We start from the raw sequence: 20,340 nt of genomic DNA on the forward strand, positions 1-20,340 counted from the left end.
AATGGTTATTGCCAAGACACACATCACCATTATTACTAGGAGGAACCCCATTCTACCCAATGTTTTTGAAGCAGTATTTTGAAATTAGATATTCTTTTTCTTTGTATACCATTACATCAGGGTAAAAAATGAACTTTTCTAGTTCATTAATCCACCATGACTTGGCTTGCTAATAATCAAATCTGAAAGCTGAATATCACCGAATTATTTTCCTTTATTTTTTTTATAGTATCTTAACTTGAGGATCAGATTCGTGACTATCAAACACCATTAAATTACCTTATTCTGACAAAGACTGTCTTAACCCAAAAAAAATCATTTTAGTCAATAAAATTATTGAACATTATTTTCTGTAAGATTATAATAAGACTAATATTTATTATTTTGATGCAAGATATTAAAGTTGTTCAACTACTGAGACTACTGATATCTTCATAATGCTCACTGAAGGGGAAAATTAAATTAAGCCTTGTTTTGCTTTTAAAATAACTTGAAAGGGAAATGTAGCGCAGATAGTAGCATGCGTTCCTAGCAGGCATGAGGCCTCATTTCAACTGCAAGTACTTCATGGATCTGATAAAGTGATCAATGTCTTTAATCTCAGTGCTCTGAAAACAAGGCACAAAAAAATTGCAAAGCTTTTCTAAAAATAAGGCTTAAAATAATGCAAAAGATGCCATTCATATGAATTGCCATGCCCAATTTAGTGAGACTCCCTACAAATGGAATGTCATTGATACATTACAATTGTTCTAGAAAAGAAAAATTAATAGTAGAAGAACAAAGTTGGTGCCCATTAATACAAAAATGGGTTTAGTCAATGATAAGTTTCTTGCAGGAAAAACTAATTCATAAATTAATAAAGAGGTTATATGCAATATATGTGAAACTTTAAAGAGTTGTATCAGTATAAGAAGATACAAAAGAACATTACTCTGTGGTCTTTTTTTTATGTCAAGGCTAGGTAGAGCTGATTCATAGGCACAAAATGTAGACCACTGTTTGTCCTTAACAAGTATAACCTTACTCTATATTGGCACAGTAGACTTTCTGAGGGTTAGAATTACTTTCTATCTTTATTTTTCATATTTTATTTTTATTTTTTGTTAATTACAATTTATTCACTTTGTATCCCAGCTATAGAACCCTTCCTCGTCCCCTCCCAATCCCATCCATCCTCCATTGTCTCTTCCTATGCCCCTCCCCTAGTCCACTGACAGGGGAGGTTCTTCTCCCCTTCTTTCTGACCCTAGCCTATGAAGTCTCATCAGGACTGGCTGCATTATCTTCCTCTGTGACCTGTTAAGGCTGTTCCCCCCTCAGGGGGAGGTGATCAAAGAACCAGCCACTAAGTTCATTTCAGAGACAGTCCCTGTTCCCCTTACTAGGGAATCCAATTGGACACTAAGCTGCATGGGCTAAATCTGTGCAGGGGTTCTAGGTTATCTCCATGCATGGTCCTTGGTTGGAGTATCAGTCTCAGAAAAGACCCCTGTGCCAAGATGTTTTGTTTCTGTTGCTCTCCTTGTAAGGCTCCTGTCCCCTCCAGCTCTACTTTCTATCTTTAATACTATGACATTTGTATACATTTCTCACAACACATCTGATTTCACAGTTATGGTCTATATGTTTAATTGTATGTGATTTTTATTTCCTCATGCTTCCTTCCCTCATATTGAAGTGTTGGAACCTCTGTAATTCTTTCTGTACTTGAGCTCCATGGTTTCCACTATCTAATGAGACTCTAATAAAATCATAAGGTTTTATGAAATTGCATTTTAATTATATGGCTCTTGGGAATAGAGGCTGTCCAGAACTCAGAGTCATTATGGAAATTAAGTTTGTACCATGTATAGGATCTTTGTAATGCTCAAAATACATTAGATATTATTTTTTTTTTAATGTATGGTCTTCAAAAAGTTGTTGTGGATCGTTCATATGAAGCTGAATGATGATAATGGCAAATCAATAATGCTGCTATTTGAATTACTCTTTATACCTCACACATAAAATATGTGAGAAGAACATGTTATCTTATTAACTAGAAACAGAACTATCATAATTTAATTGGTAAGAAACTAGCACTGGGGAGATGACTGACTGCTCTCCCAAAAGACCTGGGTTCAATACCCACCACCCACATGGTAGCTCATTACTGTCTATAACTCCAGTTCCAGGGAATTTTCTTGGCCTTTGTGGGTGCTAGCATGCATGTAATGTGCAGATATACCTGAAGGCAAAATATCTGTACACATAAAACATTTTTTTTAATTAAAACTAAAAGGTAAGACGTTAACCATAGTAAAAATCTTTCCTGGGTAAGTGGCACAGAGGTGAGTACAACATGGAGGAGAAGAAATTACATTATCAAAATTTATTATGTGGAAAAAATTTAATAAAAAATAAAATAGGTCTTATCTTTTATTATACAAAAAATACAAGCATGCTACCCCAGATTTTGAAATTAGTAGCAAAGATTCATTCAGAATCCGACCTATCATAACCACCTTTATGATATTATAATATTATATGCATTTCCAGAATTGGATACTACTATATCTCTTTACATATGTTTTTATTTTTATTTTTTTAATATTGTAATTTTTAATAAAAGTATTTTACATTCTTTTTAAAAAATTTTATGTGCTATGGCTGTTTATTTTTAATTTTTATTTTTATTAATTACAGTATATTTACTTTTTATCCCCCTTCTAGCTCTCCCCTCCTCCCCTCCACCCATGTCCCTCCCCAAGTCCACTGATAGGGGAGGTCTTCCTCTTCTTCCTTCTGATCTAGTCTATCAAGTTTCATCAGGAGTGGCTGCAATGTCCTCCTCTGTTTCTTGGTAAGGCTGCTCCTCCCTCAGGGGGAGGTAATCAAAGGGCAGTCCAATCAGTTCATGTCAGAGGCAGTCCCTGTTCCCATTACTAGTGAACCCATTTGGACACTGAGCTGCCATGGGCTACATCTGTGCAGAGTTCTAAGTTATCTCTTGGTTAGTCCTCGGTTGGAGTATCTGTCTCAGAAAAGACCCCTGTGCCCAGATTTTTTGGTTTGTTGCTCTCCTTGTGAAGCTCCTGTCCTCTCCAAGTCTTTCTATCTCTCCCCCTTCTTTCATCTGATTCCCTGTACTCTGACCAAAGTTTGGCTATAAATTTTAGCATCTGATACCCTGCAGGGTAGAGACTTTCAGAGGCCCTCTGTGGTAGGCTCCTGTCCTGTTTCTTGTTTTCTCCCTTTTCTGATATCCATCCTCTTTGCTTTCTGAATGGCGTTGAGCAACTTCTCTGCCAATTAGGAATAGCGCTTCCTCAAGATCCAGCTATACCACTCCTAGGTATATAACCAAAAGATGCTCAACCATGTTTGTAGCAGCTTTATTTGTAATAGCCAGAAGCTGGAAACAACCCAGATGTCCCTCAACAGAGGAATGGATACAGAAACTGTGGTACATCTACAGAATGGAATATTACTCAGCAATAAGAAACAAGGAAATCATGAAATTTGCAGCCAAATGGTGGGAGGTGCAAAAGATCATCCTAAGTGAGGTATCCCAGAAGCAGAAAGACACACACGGTATATACTCACTCATATAGACATATAATATAGTATAAACCTACTAAAATCTGTACATCTAAAGAAACTAATCAAGGAGGACATATGTTTTTAAATTGAATTATTTGTTTATTCCTCTCTCTCTTCTTCTCTTTCTCCTGTGTGTGTGTGTGTGTGTATTACATGTGTGGGTATGCATTTGTAATGTTGCACATACTGTGGTCAAAGAACAACTTACAGTATTTGGATCTCTCTTTCAACAGTGGGAGTTTCCTGGTTGAATTCTGGCTTGGCATCAGGGCCTTGACCCATTAAGCCATTTTGCTGGCCTTATAGATATTTTTTAACATTGATTTTAGCTTGACTCTGGGCAAATAGAATTTAATCAGTGATATTTTTATTTACTTAGTACTTTTACTTAGCTTATTGTAATTTATTTTTCATTTATTTTTATTTATTTTAATTTTATTTAATTTATTTTTCATTTGTCATTTTTCACTTTTGTGAAATAGATATCTGCATGACTTATGCACATATTTTTATCTTTATTTTGTGTAACAAGTCCTCGTTTAATGTTTTCTTTTATGTAACTCATAATAAATAAAAAGTATTACAATGTCAGTTTGTTAAAGTGTGATGTCTGCAATATTTAATGTTATCAATATTTTCCTGTCATTAAAAATAGGAATTCATCTTATTGAATATGGCCTTTGTCAGTGCATTGAGTCAGTTAATGCCTCATTAAAACTTTTTGGGCTAATTAAGTAAATCAGTTTTTCACAAATGCTTTATGTAAATGCCATGATATTGTAGAGATTCAGAGGAAAAAAATAATGAGCTAGTGGACTTTAGATGTCTGTAGCAGTTTCTTCTTAGAATGTATAGCAGGTCCAGGTCAGATGACAGCGGTACTTTGTTCGGTTATCATTATCTTACAAAAATATGAACCATTTACCATCACTGAAAAGTCAGAGCTCTCATAAAATTTCAAATTCCTGTCTTCATCTGATCCTTCCTTAAACCGCTCACTTCAGTGAGGAACATGAACCAGCTGGGGCTAGTTGCTCCATTTAGAGAGGGTCCTGGAGTTTTCTGCCCAGGTGGATTCCTCCACATTAGCTGCAAAAACCTTTCTCTCACTAGGAAAATAAAACATAGCAAAGCAACAAGAGAAACTGCTCAATTCAATGCTTACATCTAATTGTACTAGGTTTTTAAGGAAGTGAGAAAAACTCAAAGTTCTTCAGTTAAATGGTGTAGGTAGCAAGGGGAATTCGCACAACTTTCTAACTTTAATAGCTGTTCGTTGGTTGCCTCCTCTACTACACTTGAGTTTTCTCTTGAGGCTAAAGGGCATCAGCTTCTTATGATAGTGCAGAATAATTTGCTTGTTGTTATGTCTCTAGCCCTGGCCATTACTCTTCCCTTCTGCTGTTTCCTATTAGTTTTCTATGGGAGATTCAGTAATAGCTTTATATATTAACATGAAGGTCTTCATTGTGTGATTTTTCACAAAGGCTGAAGAAATAACATTAACAATTGGCCAAGCATTCGATCTGGCATATAGGAAGTTTCTAGAATCTGGAGGAAAAGATGTGGAAACAAGAAAACAGATTGCTGGGATGCAGAAAAGAGTGAGTAAACTAAGCTTCTTGTTTCAAATTGGTCTGATGTGTGTACCAGGAAGCTTTCCTGTCATCAGACAGAGAAGACCTGCCGTTTATTGTCCCTCTCAAGGCAGGAGCTGCTTTCACCATGTTCCTATAATTCTTCATCCTGAATCCCTTGCACAGTCTTTAACTCTTTTATATTGAATTCCCACAAGAACTTAGTGTTCTCATGTGACTTTGCTTCACTTCCTGATGCTTCTCATGGGGATCAGAGCAGCAGAGGCAGCAGATGCTGGGTAAGTGGTTTCCCAAGCAGATCAGATTTCTTTAATTCAATTATGCCCGTTCTCCACACTTCAGAGTCATCATGAGCAACTTTGTCCTGTGGTTGTACTACAAGATTATGGGTATAAATTATACAGCTCAACAAGAAAATACAGAAATGAAACATTAGGTACATAAAATTTACACAGAGAAGATTTTTTTAAAAGTTTCATGTCCTTCCACTGACCTAAGATCTTCTGTTAATTTCCCCAGCTTTATCAACTAATTTTCTTCCATGTGCACAAGAGAACATTTGAATTTTAATAGAATAAAATGTGATTTGCTAATGTAGCCAAGATAACAGCCATCATTTTCAAAGAAAAATAATCCTGAGTTATTCAATAATCTTTTGATTTTAGATCCAAGATTTAGAAACAGAAAATATGGAACTTAAAAATAAAGTACAAGATCTAGAAAACCGGTTGAGAGTAACTCAAGTGTCATCCTCTTCAGTAAGTACATTGAGAAAGTGTGCAATGCTGTGATGTCAAATGCCTCTTATTTGTGAATCCTGCACTGATTTAAATCAGAATTGTGATCAATAATGACAAAATATGGATAGAGAGGAAGACCAGTCAACAGGGTGATTTTTCATATTTAAATTCCATAGGTACTTCAAAACACAATTGCTTTCATGTTGTTCTTTTTGTTTGTTCATGATTTTTAAAATAATTTAAACCTCACTTTGGTCTTAAGATCTGATATACTATCTACCTGTGTGTCAAATTCGGGCTTTCATTCCTGTTGGTTATTATTTACTGGGGTTGGCCACAATGGCCACACAGTCTAGACCTTCAGTGTTGAACTTTACTTTAGAAAAGAGACTGAGAACAAGAGTATGTACTGGATACAGTTGCTTCAGACACTGAAATGAAGCAGGTTCTGTTCAGACATCATGCAAGCATTTGTCATATAATGATTTGTGTCTGACCTGTTCCATTTAAAAATTCTTTCCTAAATTCTAAGGATGATATCACTATTAAGTGAGTTGGATAAAGGAATTATTTTTGGAAGAGGTGCAATTTAAAGCTATTTTTCTCCAGCAAAGATGTATTTAAGACTGGATATTTTTTCTGTTTAATAATCTGTACCACAAATAATCTATAGTCTTCATTAATCAATGCATTTTATTTACACTAAATATTTAACTTACAACATGATTGTGTGGACTTGAGCACAACTGTGAGGCAAGTAAACTGTTGGAACAATTTTAACAACTTTCATATATAACATATATATAGAATTAATAGTAAAATGGCTCACCAGTTCATTTCCATGAAGAAGGAAGCTTCTAACTAGGCTTAGGGCTTTAAACAGGCATGCCCTGGAAGTTGATCATTTCCCCCTTTACTCTGAACTCTGAAACGCATGTATTTCCACCCTCTGTGCTGAGAATTTGTATGACCTCTGCTTGACAGCACTGCTGACAGTCAGCTGCTGTCGCTGGACAGGGAAGGGTTGGGAGCCTCCTGAGTACAATCAGCTCAGTGGGCTGCGGAACCTCCTGTGGCCCTAACCTTAGTATAATTCTTGTTTTTCCCCTTCACTTTATACTCCCTTCAAGGGTTTTGTGTTGTTTTGTTTTGGCTTACGTGCTTCTTCTCAAGATACAAAACAGTGGCTCAAATTCTGTCTTCTGTTTTGGCTCCAAAAATGCAAAATGCAACACACATCCTTTTGAGCTACATTGAAAGGCTTATTATAAGTCTTGCTGTAAAACACAGAGGGAGAGGGAGGCTCCTTTTCCAGCAAGTTTTAAGTAGTTGTTTCTAGAATTTGTTAGGTATGCTTTGTTTTAGCCTTTGCATTGTCAAAGGAATAAGTGTTTCATCGTTGGGATGCAAACCCAAAGAATATTCACAGTGTTTTCTTTCTTCGAGGACAGAAATTAAGGCCATCTCATTGAAAGGGAAGGTATGGGAGGATGAAATGGATTTTGGGACACATTTACAAAACTGCTCTCACCCCAGCACATCTTGGCAGACACTGTCCTGAACTAAAACCGGATACCTGTGAAAAGATGGAGTCAGTGCTAAGTTGTAAATGAGCGTTGGACATTTGAATACAGTAAGATTTCAGTAAAATAAAACAAAGTTTCATTGAAACAAGGAATAGGCATAAAACAAAGTTTCATTGAAGCAAGAGGAATAGGCGTAAGGGACGTAATGCAGTTCCGTGACATTCTAGAGCAGTTCTCAACCTTCTTAATGCTGAGACACCTTAAGTCAGTTCTTCATGCTGTGGTGACTGCAAACATAAAATTATTTCATTGCTTTGTTAAAACTGTAATGAAGTATAATCTAAATATCTGATACGGGACCCATGTAAAAAGGTAGTTTAACCAGAAACGGGGGTAAGACCCACAGGTTGAGAACCTCCTTTGTAGAGCATGCAGTGCTTATTTTCACTAAGGAAATGATGTTTGTATGAAGAAGAACATAGGAAACGTTTGATTGTTAAAAGAGAGTCAATTAAAAATATTCTAGAATCTAAAATTTAGATAAAATTAATTGGTAATATAAAACCTGAATTGTGATAAATGTGACCCATTAGTTTTGAAAATACAGTTATAGGATTTTGTTAGCCTACTTTTATTCTTTATCTTTCAGCACATTTTTAATTAAAATCAAATTACATCAATTTTCTTCTTCCCTTTCTTCACTCCATCACCTCTCAGGTACCCTCACTCCAACACCCTCTGTCCTTCCCATCCCTGATACTTTCAAAACTGATAGCCTCTTTTTCTTTGATAGTTATTGTTACATATATATTTATGTATACATTTTCACAAAGATATAAGTACAACCTACTGAGTTCATTTTGCTGTATGTGTATATATGGTTTCAGGGATTTTCTTTTTTGAAGAAATTATTAACCAATATCTTTGCTTTTCATTTTCTAATTTATTTAAAAAGCAGTGAACATAAGCTGTCTAAAAAACATATTTCTTAAGTGTAGCTATATATCCTTTTCTACTGTAAAATAAATTTCCACATTTATTACAGTAAAATTTTAAAATAAGTTCACGTTACTTTCAACTATTTAATATGTAGTCATACTTAGCAATATCCATTTTTAAAGATTTGGAATGGTTCAAACTACTGAGCTGGAAAAATAACAGATATACAATAATTAAAATACAAATTAATCTGTAAGCATATCTTACTCAATGACCTGTTACGTGTTTTCAGGTTAGCCAATTTCTGTTAAGTTAGATATAATGCCCATCTGTTCTTTCTTCTGATACTTTAATCTTACCTTCAAGGATACCCCAGGAAAGATCACCTCTCAACATTCCGACAGAGTGCTCTGGAATTGAAATTCTGCAAACTCTGTACATTTTTACTTTTGTGATGAACTCAGGAATAAATATAGATTGCTTACAACATTATTAAAGTTTTTAGTAGTTTAGATAAAGAAAGAGAGGTCTATACAATAAGTGAAGAAATACTGGAATTGATTAAGGATTCCATTATCCGCATATATTAATATAGGTAAGTTTTATGCACAACAATTGTCATTAAATGCTTAATGGGTTTTTAGTGTTTTTGTGCTAAGCAGAGTACGACCTTCCCAAACAGATGACCTCACAAATGGCCATCCCAACACAGGATGTTCACAGTCCTAAATTCTACTCAGTTGGCTAAGTCACAGGTTCCATTTCTAGCAAATAAAATAAGCCTTAATATTACCCTTTATATGTATCTCCTCATTACATCAAGATTGTGGAAACCTTATGTTAGTTTTACAAATTGTTCCTTATGCTAAAGTATTATTTAAAGACACTAAAAAATTTCCATTCCTTGACTCCATGGTTTGCTTTTATCTGCATTCTCGTGGTTTGGCAATAGATGAGAGGCTGGATTTTTTTCTTTCTTTCTTTCTTTCTTTTCTTTTCTTTTCTTTTTTTTTTTTCTTTCTTTTTTTTTGCCATTTAGGACTAATCATCCAGGAACAATCTGATTTCCATTTATTATATTCACATGGCAGCGTTGCTTATATTTATGTTTGAAAAGTGCCCTTATGGCCTCATGATCACCTTCAGAAAATTTTTCCTCTATAAAATGTGGGCATACCTAGTTAAGTCAGTTTTTTCCTCATGGTGCTTATGTCTAGAGTCTTGCATTTTACTTCACCAGCTCCAGGAGCTTTCAGACAAATCAAGCTATCACCAAAAAGCAAAATGAATAAAATTTTAGTTTTAAGGAATACCAACTATTTCTGGGTAAAACAAATGTTTTTCTTCCCATTGACCAGTGTTTGATAAAATTCTACTTTTACATAATCAACTCTGCAGTCACTGATTAGACTAGATAAAACAATTGCCACCCAAAATGTGTATTTTTTTTCTGGTAAACAAGCCTGATTATTTATCTCTCTTCAGTGTTCTCTCAACATTCAAGCTATGCAAGAGCCCATTGTGAAAACTCTCAATTACACAATCCAAATATGAGTCTCTAAACGAAGTCATGAAGTTTATACATGAACATCAGTAAAGAACATTTGGTGCCCACAGAAAATTATTACTTGTTCTCAACTTCACATTCAGAATTGCTGTCCACACACCGATTGATTTAGAGATAATCACTGCTGAATGAGAAGGAAATATATTTTCTTTCCAGTTCTATCAGGCAGTACTTGCTCACAGTATTAAACCTTTGTTTTAGATTTCTTTTCATGATTTGTGCCTAGGCAAGTTATAACCATTTAACTTTCATGAATTTTGAAAGAAATATAAAGTAATAGGTCTCACAATTAAGAAATTATACTCACACTTTAAATCTGGAAGCCTGATATAATACTTTCCTGGTGGTATAAGCTTTAAATTCGAGGATTCGTTACTTTTAAGGCTTATTTTTCCAGTGGTGTTAAATATGTACAGTAAACAATTAACTGATGAAGGAGGAGCAATTAGTCTTTCCCACCCTTTAGTAAGTTATCCAATACTTATCCCTCAGAACATAGACATACAAGCAACACTAAATGGACTCAGTATGTTGCATCTATATATGAATGCATTTATATACATATGTAACAATAATAATTTTTAAAAGTTCATGAGTTTGAGAGGAAATGAGGGAATTATATAGAAGGGATAAGGAGGGGATTGGACAGAGGAGGGGAAGAGGCAAAGTGATGTAAATATATTTTAATTTAAAATGCAAATTAGGGAAAATGCCATAAAAATTAATTTTAGAAGTATGAGCCAACATTACAATCTGGTAACTCACCAGAACACAGCTGTCCACCCAACCCCACCACCGTAGAGCTGGGGCAGTTTTCATTTGAGTTGGGTGGTCAGTTTCCCAGCTGGCCCATGCTCATGCAACTCGGCATTTTGAGCCTTGATACAAAAGTCTTCATTTGACACTCGGGTCAAGACCTCATTTTAATGTTGCTACCAGCTTTGTTTATTCTGGGGTCTTCACAACACTTTTACTTACTCTGATTTTGTATTCAGTACTTCTAAGAAAGATAAAAAAGAAGGAAGGAAGGAAGGAAGGAAGGAAGGAAGGAAGGAAGGAAGGAAGGAAGGAAGGAAGGAAGATCTAAATTCTAACCCTGAGGAACATTTTGCTCAGTCTCCCTCAGCAATGACATAGTGCCTCATCCCATACTTCCATCCTTTCATCACCACCTAGGAGAGAAAATGCAATGGATTATTGATGGAGTAGGCTCCTTCTTTCTGGCCTCTTGCTTATAGTATCATAGTAAATGAATAAAAACCTAATTGTAGCTTTGATTTTATCTTGTAACTATAGAATCTGACACCCAGACAGAGCTCAGCTCTTGGCAAGAAATGTCCATGCTAAAAGAATGATGGCCAAAAGTCACCCAAAGTCTGATATTCAGATACTGTTTACTGTGCTACTTTCTTATTATTTATGACCTCTAATAGCTATAACTTCCTTTCTGTCTCCAGAGTGTTCTTCCATGGGAAACTCCTTACTTTCAGGATGGACAGGGGAAGTGAAATCACAGTTTTGGATTTTGGCTTTGCTTCTGAGCTTATAGAGGGGTATATCATATGAATTTATGGGCATTACTTCTGTGAAAATGTAAAGATATTACCATTGTTGTTAGTCATACTTATGAAGACTCAAATATTACTAAATTATATATTAACACTAGAAAATTCTACAGTCATTGACTACTCACCAGAACCTCTCCTATGTCCACAATTGTTCATCTTAATGTACCACACTGCAATCACAGAGACCTTAAAATACATCACAGCTGTCTCAGTTTATTCTCTACTGTCTTCCTCTGACGTCCTGGAGACTCCAATATTCTGCTTAAAACTGTGAAAATATGATCATATTTCAATAATGGGTATCAGTCAGAACTCATACAGAAATTCAACTTCAGTGTACTTTGATTTAGTAATTATGCTATTAATTTTCATAAAAGACCTTTTCCAAATAATCTTCATGCATGTTCTTCACTTCCTCCACTTCTTTCTTCCCGTTGGCATGTTTCTCTTTCTGTTGTTCCTGTACAGCTGCCAAGCAGAGTGTCTGTTCAAGTGTCACATGAATTTCAGGGCTGTTCACCCTCTCTCTGGAGCAATAATGATCATCTATCTCCTTCCATTTCTGTCATTCCTGACAACTCACCTTACTCCAGTGTGTCAGTGGGGCCATTAATATCACCACCTTCTAAAAGTGGCTTGCTCAAGCCAGTCAGTGAGAGCAGCATTGCAAGACCTCATGTAACTTGCTGGTCAGAAAACTCTAATACCTGTTCTCTACTTAAAAAGAGTTCTTATAGATTGTGTCCTTTATTGGTTGGCAGTGCCTTTATTAATATGATTGGGGCCTTTGTGGTATATTTTTATTTTCTTAACTTCTTACTTAGTGAAGTTTGAAATAGAGAATCCTGGGAGTTTAGAAATCTTGAACATATATTTTAGGGTTGGTATAGAAGCTAGAAGAAAAAAACATCAACAATATTTCTGCTTTCTAGTATAACAGGTAAGATTTAATATTTTACATCTCAAGAAAAGACATGGAAATCAGGGAAGAAAAAAAGGATTATAATATATAAATTATAGAGGGAGTGAGGGCTATAATAAATAAAGTTTTGAAGAAAGGGAAACTGTGACATTTTTATGCAGAAAAATACACAAACAATCTTTTTAATTGGATAGCTAATACATCCTTTTTCTACACACCAACAGCCCTTGTTCATTTATTCTGAACACTCTACCTTCACTCTGAGCTACACTGGACTCTCTTTCCATAATGTAATAGGAAAGGCAAGCAGTTCTCCAATTCCTCTCTAACTGAAGAATCAGTATGACAATTTTACCTTGACAAAATTTTAGTCTTCTCATTTTACATTAATTTTGGCTCTCTTTTCAGAGAATATTAACATTCATTTTCCTATATCTTCCTAGTACCAACCTGCATTGTATATTTTAATAACTTGGATATTACATTCTTGATTATTAATTTATTAATTATTAAAATAAGTATTTTACAAGGTTTACTATTGAAAACATGATAAAATTATCCAGGAATAAAATTTACTGCTATGAATATCAAATAGTTGTTCTGTGCTTATAAACTCAAATGAATATGGTCTACTTTTAAGAATACAGAAAAGCAATTTTAATTTTAACATTTATACTTAAGAAAGTACTCTTCTGTGTTAACCTTATGCAAAGTCAATTTCAAAATTTTTGTTTTTATTCAAATAGTTTCTAAGGTGTTTGTTTTTGGAAGGAATGGCAATTGTTTGTAAGTATATATATATATATATATATATATATATATATATATACATATATATATATATATATATACACACACACACAAGAATACTTTCTCATCCATCTTCAACGTCAGCCAAACTATTGCTGTTATGCACTTTGAGAACAAATTTTAGTTGTTTTCTTTTACATGAGAATATGGTGTGTTAGTGTGAAACACATGAAATATAGTTAAATACGTTTCATTTACAGAATGGCAAGCTGTCTGATTCACCTCAGGGTTGTTTGTGTGTTTCACGTGTATATGATTTTCTCAGGATAAGAATATGTGTGCATGGGTCATGACACTGACTACTATCTTTATTGCAGGCTGGCAGTGTGACAGTGACATCTCCTTCTACTGACATCTTTGATATGATTCCATTTTCCCCAATTTCACATCAGTCTCCATCACCTGCTCGAAATGGCACACAGTTACCAACAGTTCCTAGCAGAACTGCAGAGATCAGTAAGCATGCTCATCCTATCGGGATTCTTGCTGTAGTTTGGTGTACTTTCAACCTTTCACGTTTTGTTGAAATAAAATTGTAGAAGAATTTTAATTCAGAACATGGCTCTTCTGGCAAGAAGATCCAGCTAGAATAAAAACAGAGGCAAGCAGATCTGAGTTCAAGGCCAGCCCGGTATAGAACAAGTTTCAGGAAAAGAAAAGCTTAGGTCCAGGCATGGTGGTACATGCCTTTAATCCCAAACAATGAAGGTTAGTTTGTGGAAGGAAACACCCATTTTTGAAAGTGATGTCTAATTGAGTGGCAAAAACAGTGATGAAGCAGAGAAAGATGACAGAATAGAGAAGAGAGAGGAAAAGGAAGCTACTTAAGGGGCAATGCAGAGAGAGAGAGAAAGAGAGGGGTGGGGGGAACAGTTTTACTGGGGCAGCAATAGAGATACAGGTTGCAGAGAAAGAACTAAGGGAAAGACCAAGGGAGCCAGAGAATGAGTAGAGGCCAGGAGATTAGAGCAAATTGCTAGAGCTAGTTTGAGGTCAATCAGAACAATTCAGAGCCAAGGGAAAAGCCAGGCTGAATAAGTTAGCTGGGAGAGGAGTTTGAGCCAGAAAAGCTGAGGTGAACCAGCCAACTATGAGCTCAGAAAAAACAAGAAAGGGTGACTTTATTTAAGCAGTAATTCTCAGAGACTTAAAAAGTTCTATGCCTAGGTTAGATTGTACAGAGCTAGAAGCTTCCAGGACTAGGCCTAGGTTAGCAGACAGAAGATTGTTACCTAAGGGGAATAAAAGGTACTTTTACATAAAATAAAAACTGAGCAGCTTAATTATTGAAGTATTATGCTTTTATATAGGTTTCAATTTTTTTTAATTTTTATTTTTTATATTAATTTCAGTTTATGTATTTTGTATCCAAGCTGTAGCCCCTCTCTCATTCCCTCCCAATCTCACTCTTCCTCCCTTATCGCCTCCTGCCCCTAAGTCCGCTGATAGGGAAGGTCCTCCTCTCCTTCCTTCTGACCCAGCTTTTCAGGTCTCATCAGGACTGGCTACAATATCCTCCTCTGTGGCCTAGCAAGGCTACTCCTCCCTCAGGGGCAGGAGAAGGTCAAAGAGCCAGCCACTGCGTTCATGTCAGAGATAGTCCCTGTTCTCCTTACTAGGAAGCCCATTTGTATGATAGGCAGCCATTGGCTATGTCTGAGCAGGGGTACTAGGTTATATCCATGCCTGGTCCTTGGTTGGAGAATCAGTCTCAGAAAAGACCCCTGTGCCCAGATATATTTGGTCCTTGTGGCGCTCCTGTCCTCTCCAAGTCTTACTAACTCCCCCTTCTTTCATATGATTCCTTGCACTCTGCCCAAGGTTTGGTTATGAGTCTCAAAATCTGCTTTGATACACTGCTAAGCAGAGTCTTTCAGAGGTCCTCTATGGTAGGCTGCTATCCTGATTCTTGTTTTCTCCTACTTCAAATGCCCATCCCATTTATCTTTCTAAGTGAGGGTTGATCATCTTACCCCAGGACCTCCTTCTTGTTTAGCTTCTTTAGGTGTACAGATTTTAGTATGTTCATCCTATATTATATAGCTAGTATACACTTATAAGTGAGCATATACCATGTGTGTCTTTCTGCTTCTGGGATACCTCACTCAGGATGATCTTTTCTAGATCCCACCATTTGCCTGCAAATTTCATGATTTCCTTGTTTTTAATTGCTGAATAGGATTCCATTGTGTAAATCTACCACAGTTTCTGTATCCATTCCTCCACTGAGGGACACCAGGGTTGTTTCCAGCTTCTGGCTATTACAAATAAAGCTGTTACAGACATGGTTGAACAAATGTCCTTGTTGTGTACTTGAGTATCTTTTGGATATATGTCTAGGATATAGACATGATATAGCTGGATCTTGAGGAAGCACTATTCCTACTTGTCTGAGAAAGCGCCAGATTGATTTCCAAAGTAGTTGTACAAGTTTACATTCTCATCAGCAATGGAGGACCTCCTTTGCTGGTGAGAATGTAGAGAAAGAGGTTCCCCTTTCTCTACAACCTCTCCAGCATGTGTTGTCACTTGAGTTTTTGCTCTTAGCCATTCTGATGGGTGTAAGGTAAAATCTCAGAGTTGTTTTGATTTGCATCTCCTTGATGGCTAAGGACATTAAGCATTTCTTTAAGTCTTTCTCTGCCGTTCTATATTCCTCTACAGAGAAGTTCAAATTTTATTGATTCTATTTTTCTTTATACTTGAAAAAATACTAAACACATTTCTATTTGCAAGTTGAACTTTGTATGAATGATAATATTTTGATATAGGGCTACTTGAATCATAAACTTGTTTTATTGTGCATTCAGCTTTATTTAACATCTTAACTTTATTATGAATAATTAATCATAATATAGTTATTTTTAATGTGCTTCCTAGAGTAGTTTAAGTAGTCTTGTTACATGACATTCATGTGTCGTTAGTGGAAGAAAATGTAAAGAGTGAAAATCCTATAATTTTTCTGTATATAATAATTGTTTAAGGGGTTTGTCTTTGCTATATTAAATATGTTTTCGAATATCTTCTATGTATTGGTAAACAACATCAAAATCTCTCCTTGTTACATAGCAAGCTTCCAGTAGGCATTCATTGTCTGCATCTATCTGCATGTTGATCCATGCCCTGTCACAGACTGTGAAGGAGTTGGTACAATGGCTGAGAAATAACCAATCCAACCACATAAATATTGAAGAAATCTGTTCCACATTTCACCTTATTATGTCCACATTAAGACCTTTCACATACACTTCTAAAGAGTCAGCAGAAGCTTGTAGTGCATGGTAGGAGTTCCCGTGTGGAACTCAGGAAAGCTCATTGCTCATGCTGATTATTCAATGTATTTTGAATGGTTAATTTTTAAAGAAAATAATAAATGGAGGCTATAAATGTCAGCCCAAAGGAATTTAGAGCCACACCCTCAAAGTGAAAGTATTACAGATATGAACCACTACTCATGACCAAGGAATTTTTAAATATTAGTTTTATTAATTATTTGAAATTATCATTCAGTATATTTTTATCATATTTACCCCTTCTCCTCTCTCAAACCCTTCTAAGATCCAGCCTCAACTCCCTAGCCTTTCCCAACTTCATGTCCCCCACTTATTTATATGACTCACCCAGCCTAAGTTATCTTGCTCTTATACTCATGAGTGTGGGTCAATTCACAGAAGTTACACCTTTAAAGAAAACTGGCTTTTACGTACCTAGAGGCCAACAGCTCTAAGTAATTCCCCATTTAGAAGCCAGGAACTCAGGAGAAGCTTCCTATTTCATGATGGAATGTTGACTTGCTTGATCTTGGGTAGGTCATCACAGTTCCTATGAGTTAATGAGTATGGAGATTTGGTCATAGTGCATAACACTGCTTTGCCCAGGTCTTTACTAATCTCTGGACAGTCTTTCTATCTCTTCCTACAGAATGATTCCTAACTTTGAGGAATGGGTGACGTAGGTGTCCCATTTGTGCCCAAGCACTTCACTGGTGCTTATTCTCTGCATTTTGATAGTTGTGAGTTTCTGCATTTGCCACTATATATTGCACAAAGAAAGTGCTTTAATGAGGTCTGAGAGATATACTAGTCTATAGGCATAGAAATCGGAATTTAGAAGGCAGTTTAATATTAAGTCAAATTTCTAAAATAATAATAATAAGAGATTCAACTTGGGGCCTATGGACCTTTCAACCATGAGTTCTTGGCCAGAGTAACAATGCCAGGTATGTGTTTTCTCCTGTGGACCTGACCTTAAATTCAACCCGAATAACTTTGGTTCCAGTACTGAAAACATGGTCATTATCATACCTCATAGGATATACAAACTGTTTCTAATGTTTTTTGTTGTTGTTTTCTTTTCTTAGTCACCACGTCTAGGCAATGTGAAGACACCTTCCTTGTCATTGCCAACTTGATTTCTCCATGTGCTGGGACCTAAGCATATAGTGTCTTCAGCAATGAAATCTTGCCATAAAGTTCTGATTAGCAAACAAGAACTGTAGTGTGGTGGTATGAATAGGAATGGCCCCCATAGACTCCTGTTTGGTTGCTTGGCCCATATAAAATGGCACTATTACAGAGGGCCATTGAAAGATTTTACCCAGCACGGTATCAAAAGACATGCTGAGACTCATAGCCAAACTTTGAGCAGAGTGCAGGGGGAGATAAGAAGACCTAGAAGGGACAGGAGCTCCACAAGGAGATCAACATAACAAAAAATTCTGGACACAGGGGTCTTTTCTGAGACTGATACTCCAACCAAGGACCATTCATGGAGATAACCTAGAACCCCTGCACAGAAGAAGCTCATGGCAGCTCAGTGTCCAAGTGGGTTCCCTGGTAATGGAAACAGGAACAGTCCCTGACATGAACTCAGTGGCTGGCTCTTTGATCACCTCCCCCTGATGGGGGAGCAGCCTTATCAAGCCACAGAGGAAAACAATGCAGCCAGTCCTGTTGAGACCTGATAGGCTAGGGTCTGATGGAAGGGGAGGAGGACCTCCCCTATCAGTGGACTTGGGGAGGGTCAGGGGAGGCGATGATGGAGGGAGGGTAGGATTGGGAGAGGATGAGGGAGGGGTCTACAGCAGGGATACAAAAGAAAATGGCACTATTAGGAAGTAAAACCTAGTTGTAGTAGGTGTGGCCTTATTGAAGGAATTGTGTCACTCTGGGGATGGGCTTTGAGGTCTCATTTTCTCAAGCTATGCCCAGCATGGCACAGAGACACTTCCTGCTTCCTTCAGATCAAGATATAGAACTCTGAGCTACCTCTCCAGCACCATGTCTGCCTACATGCCACCATGCTTCCTGCCGTGATGATATTGTACTAAACTTCTAAAGCTGTATTTATCCCCAATTAAACATTTTCCTTTATAGGAGATGATATGGTCATGGCAACCCTAAGACAGGAGTTAGTACCAGGAACTAGAATAGTGATGTAATAGGTCTGACCATGCTTTTGTTTTGGGGGAATGTGGTCATTGAGACTTTGGATTAGAAAAGCAGTTGAATGCTTTAAGTGAGGCTTAATGGGCTATCCTAGTAGGAACATAGAAGGCAGGGTGCCTAGGGGGTGATTTAAACTCTGGGGCCTTGGAGGTTTCAGACGAGAAAAGTATTAGTATGTGGCCTAGAGACTGTTCTTGTGATATTTTAATAAAGAATGTGGTTGCTCTTTGCCCTTGTCTGAAAAGTCATCCTGAGGCTAAATTAAAGATTTTGGATTGTGTTGGCAGAGGAAATATTAAAACAGCTGTTGGGGTTAAAAATTATCTAACCCACTATCACAAATAATAAGACACAGACACGTGTTAGATTTATAATTGCCTTATTTACCTTGAGCTGGGCAGATATTTCACCTACACTATCTCAATAACCTCACCATCCATCTCCCAGCCCCCATCCAATGCCATCTACATTAATCCTCCTCATCTGGTCTACCATCCATCCATAATCACATGACACTTGTTTGTATCCTTAATCTGGGCCTTTTCACATCTTTATTGGGGTCCTTACTCAGGGTCCACATTTTTCTCCACACCAACCCATCATGGTGTCCTCCTTCCTCCTATCTCCATTGTTTCCCCTTGATTCTCATGAACCCAAAACCCTTGAAACCTTAGCCACACCTACCCCATTCTGCCCTGCCTGGGTATATGCTGCTTAATCAACTAATGAGATATAATCATTGAGGTAGTTTTAAATAACAAGAATAGGTTTACACAACAAATCCTTGTTGTTGCCTTACCTGAGAATGTCCACTTCTGAGCAGGGACAAGATTTTGGGGGCCAGTAATTAGAATACATAGCACCAGGCCAACCCCAACATGCAGCCTAATATTGATTCTGTCATGTGGTTATTTGTGTTCACTTTTATGGTGTTCTATAATGAAAGGGAGAATGCTGAGTAAGGAAAAATATAAAATGTACAGTTCAAGAATAGGGGCACCAGGAAGTGGAACTAAATCCTGTGGTCAAGAAGATAAACAGATTAAAGAAAAGCCTGATGTTAAATGGAATAAAAGGATCCTCAGGCTGAGGAACCTTATCCTCTGTTCATGACTGCAATTAAACTTGTTTATATGAACACAGAAATATACACATGAAGTTTATAAATAGTAGATTTCAACGTGAATTTTTTTTAAGCCTCCTCCAACCCTCTTTGTCCTGCTCGAGCTTCCTTCTGCATTTTCTCCTTCATATCACTTATGTTCTACCATTTTGCTCACTTAAGACCTTTCTTCACCAATAATCCCATTTTAGTTTCCTAAGTTCCTCCTAATCCCTTCTCCTAGTCCCTAGTCCATTAATAGGGGAGGTCCTCCTCCCCTTCCATCTGAACCTAGCCTATCAGGCCTCATCAAGACTGGCTGCATTGTCTTCCTCTGTGGCCTGCTAAGGCTGCTCTCCCATCAGGGGGAGGTGATCAAAGAGTCAGCCACTGAGTTCATGTCAGAGACTGTTCCTGTTCCCCTTACTAGGGTATCCACTTGGACACAGAGCTGCCATGAGTTACATCTCTGCAGAGGTTCTAGGTTATCACCATGAATGGTCCTTGGTAGGAGTATCAGTTTCAGAAAAGACCCC

The 20,340-nt window shown here is 36.9% G+C and overlaps 1 protein-coding gene across 10 annotated transcripts in view; it reads left to right on the plus strand.

Moving 5' to 3' along the window:
• Positions 1–20,340, plus strand: part of Gulp1 (GULP PTB domain containing engulfment adaptor 1) — a 265,567-nt gene that overhangs the window by 235,638 nt on the left and 9,589 nt on the right. For 8 of the 10 annotated variants that reach the window (XM_060368325.1, XM_060368326.1, XM_060368319.1 and 5 more), the window contains 4 exons: positions 5,073–5,189; positions 5,438–5,461; positions 5,849–5,941; positions 13,573–13,711. In XM_060368325.1, the coding sequence (XP_060224308.1) occupies positions 5,073–5,189; positions 5,438–5,461; positions 5,849–5,941; positions 13,573–13,711 (373 nt within the window). The remainder of the gene's footprint in view (positions 1–5,072; positions 5,190–5,437; positions 5,462–5,848; positions 5,942–13,572; positions 13,712–20,340) is intronic. The other 2 variants (XM_060368327.1, XM_060368324.1) reach the window with 1 other exon arrangement.

This window comes from Meriones unguiculatus, chromosome 15 (assembly GCF_030254825.1).
Source record: "Meriones unguiculatus strain TT.TT164.6M chromosome 15, Bangor_MerUng_6.1, whole genome shotgun sequence".
Taxonomy (NCBI): domain Eukaryota; kingdom Metazoa; phylum Chordata; class Mammalia; order Rodentia; family Muridae; genus Meriones; species Meriones unguiculatus.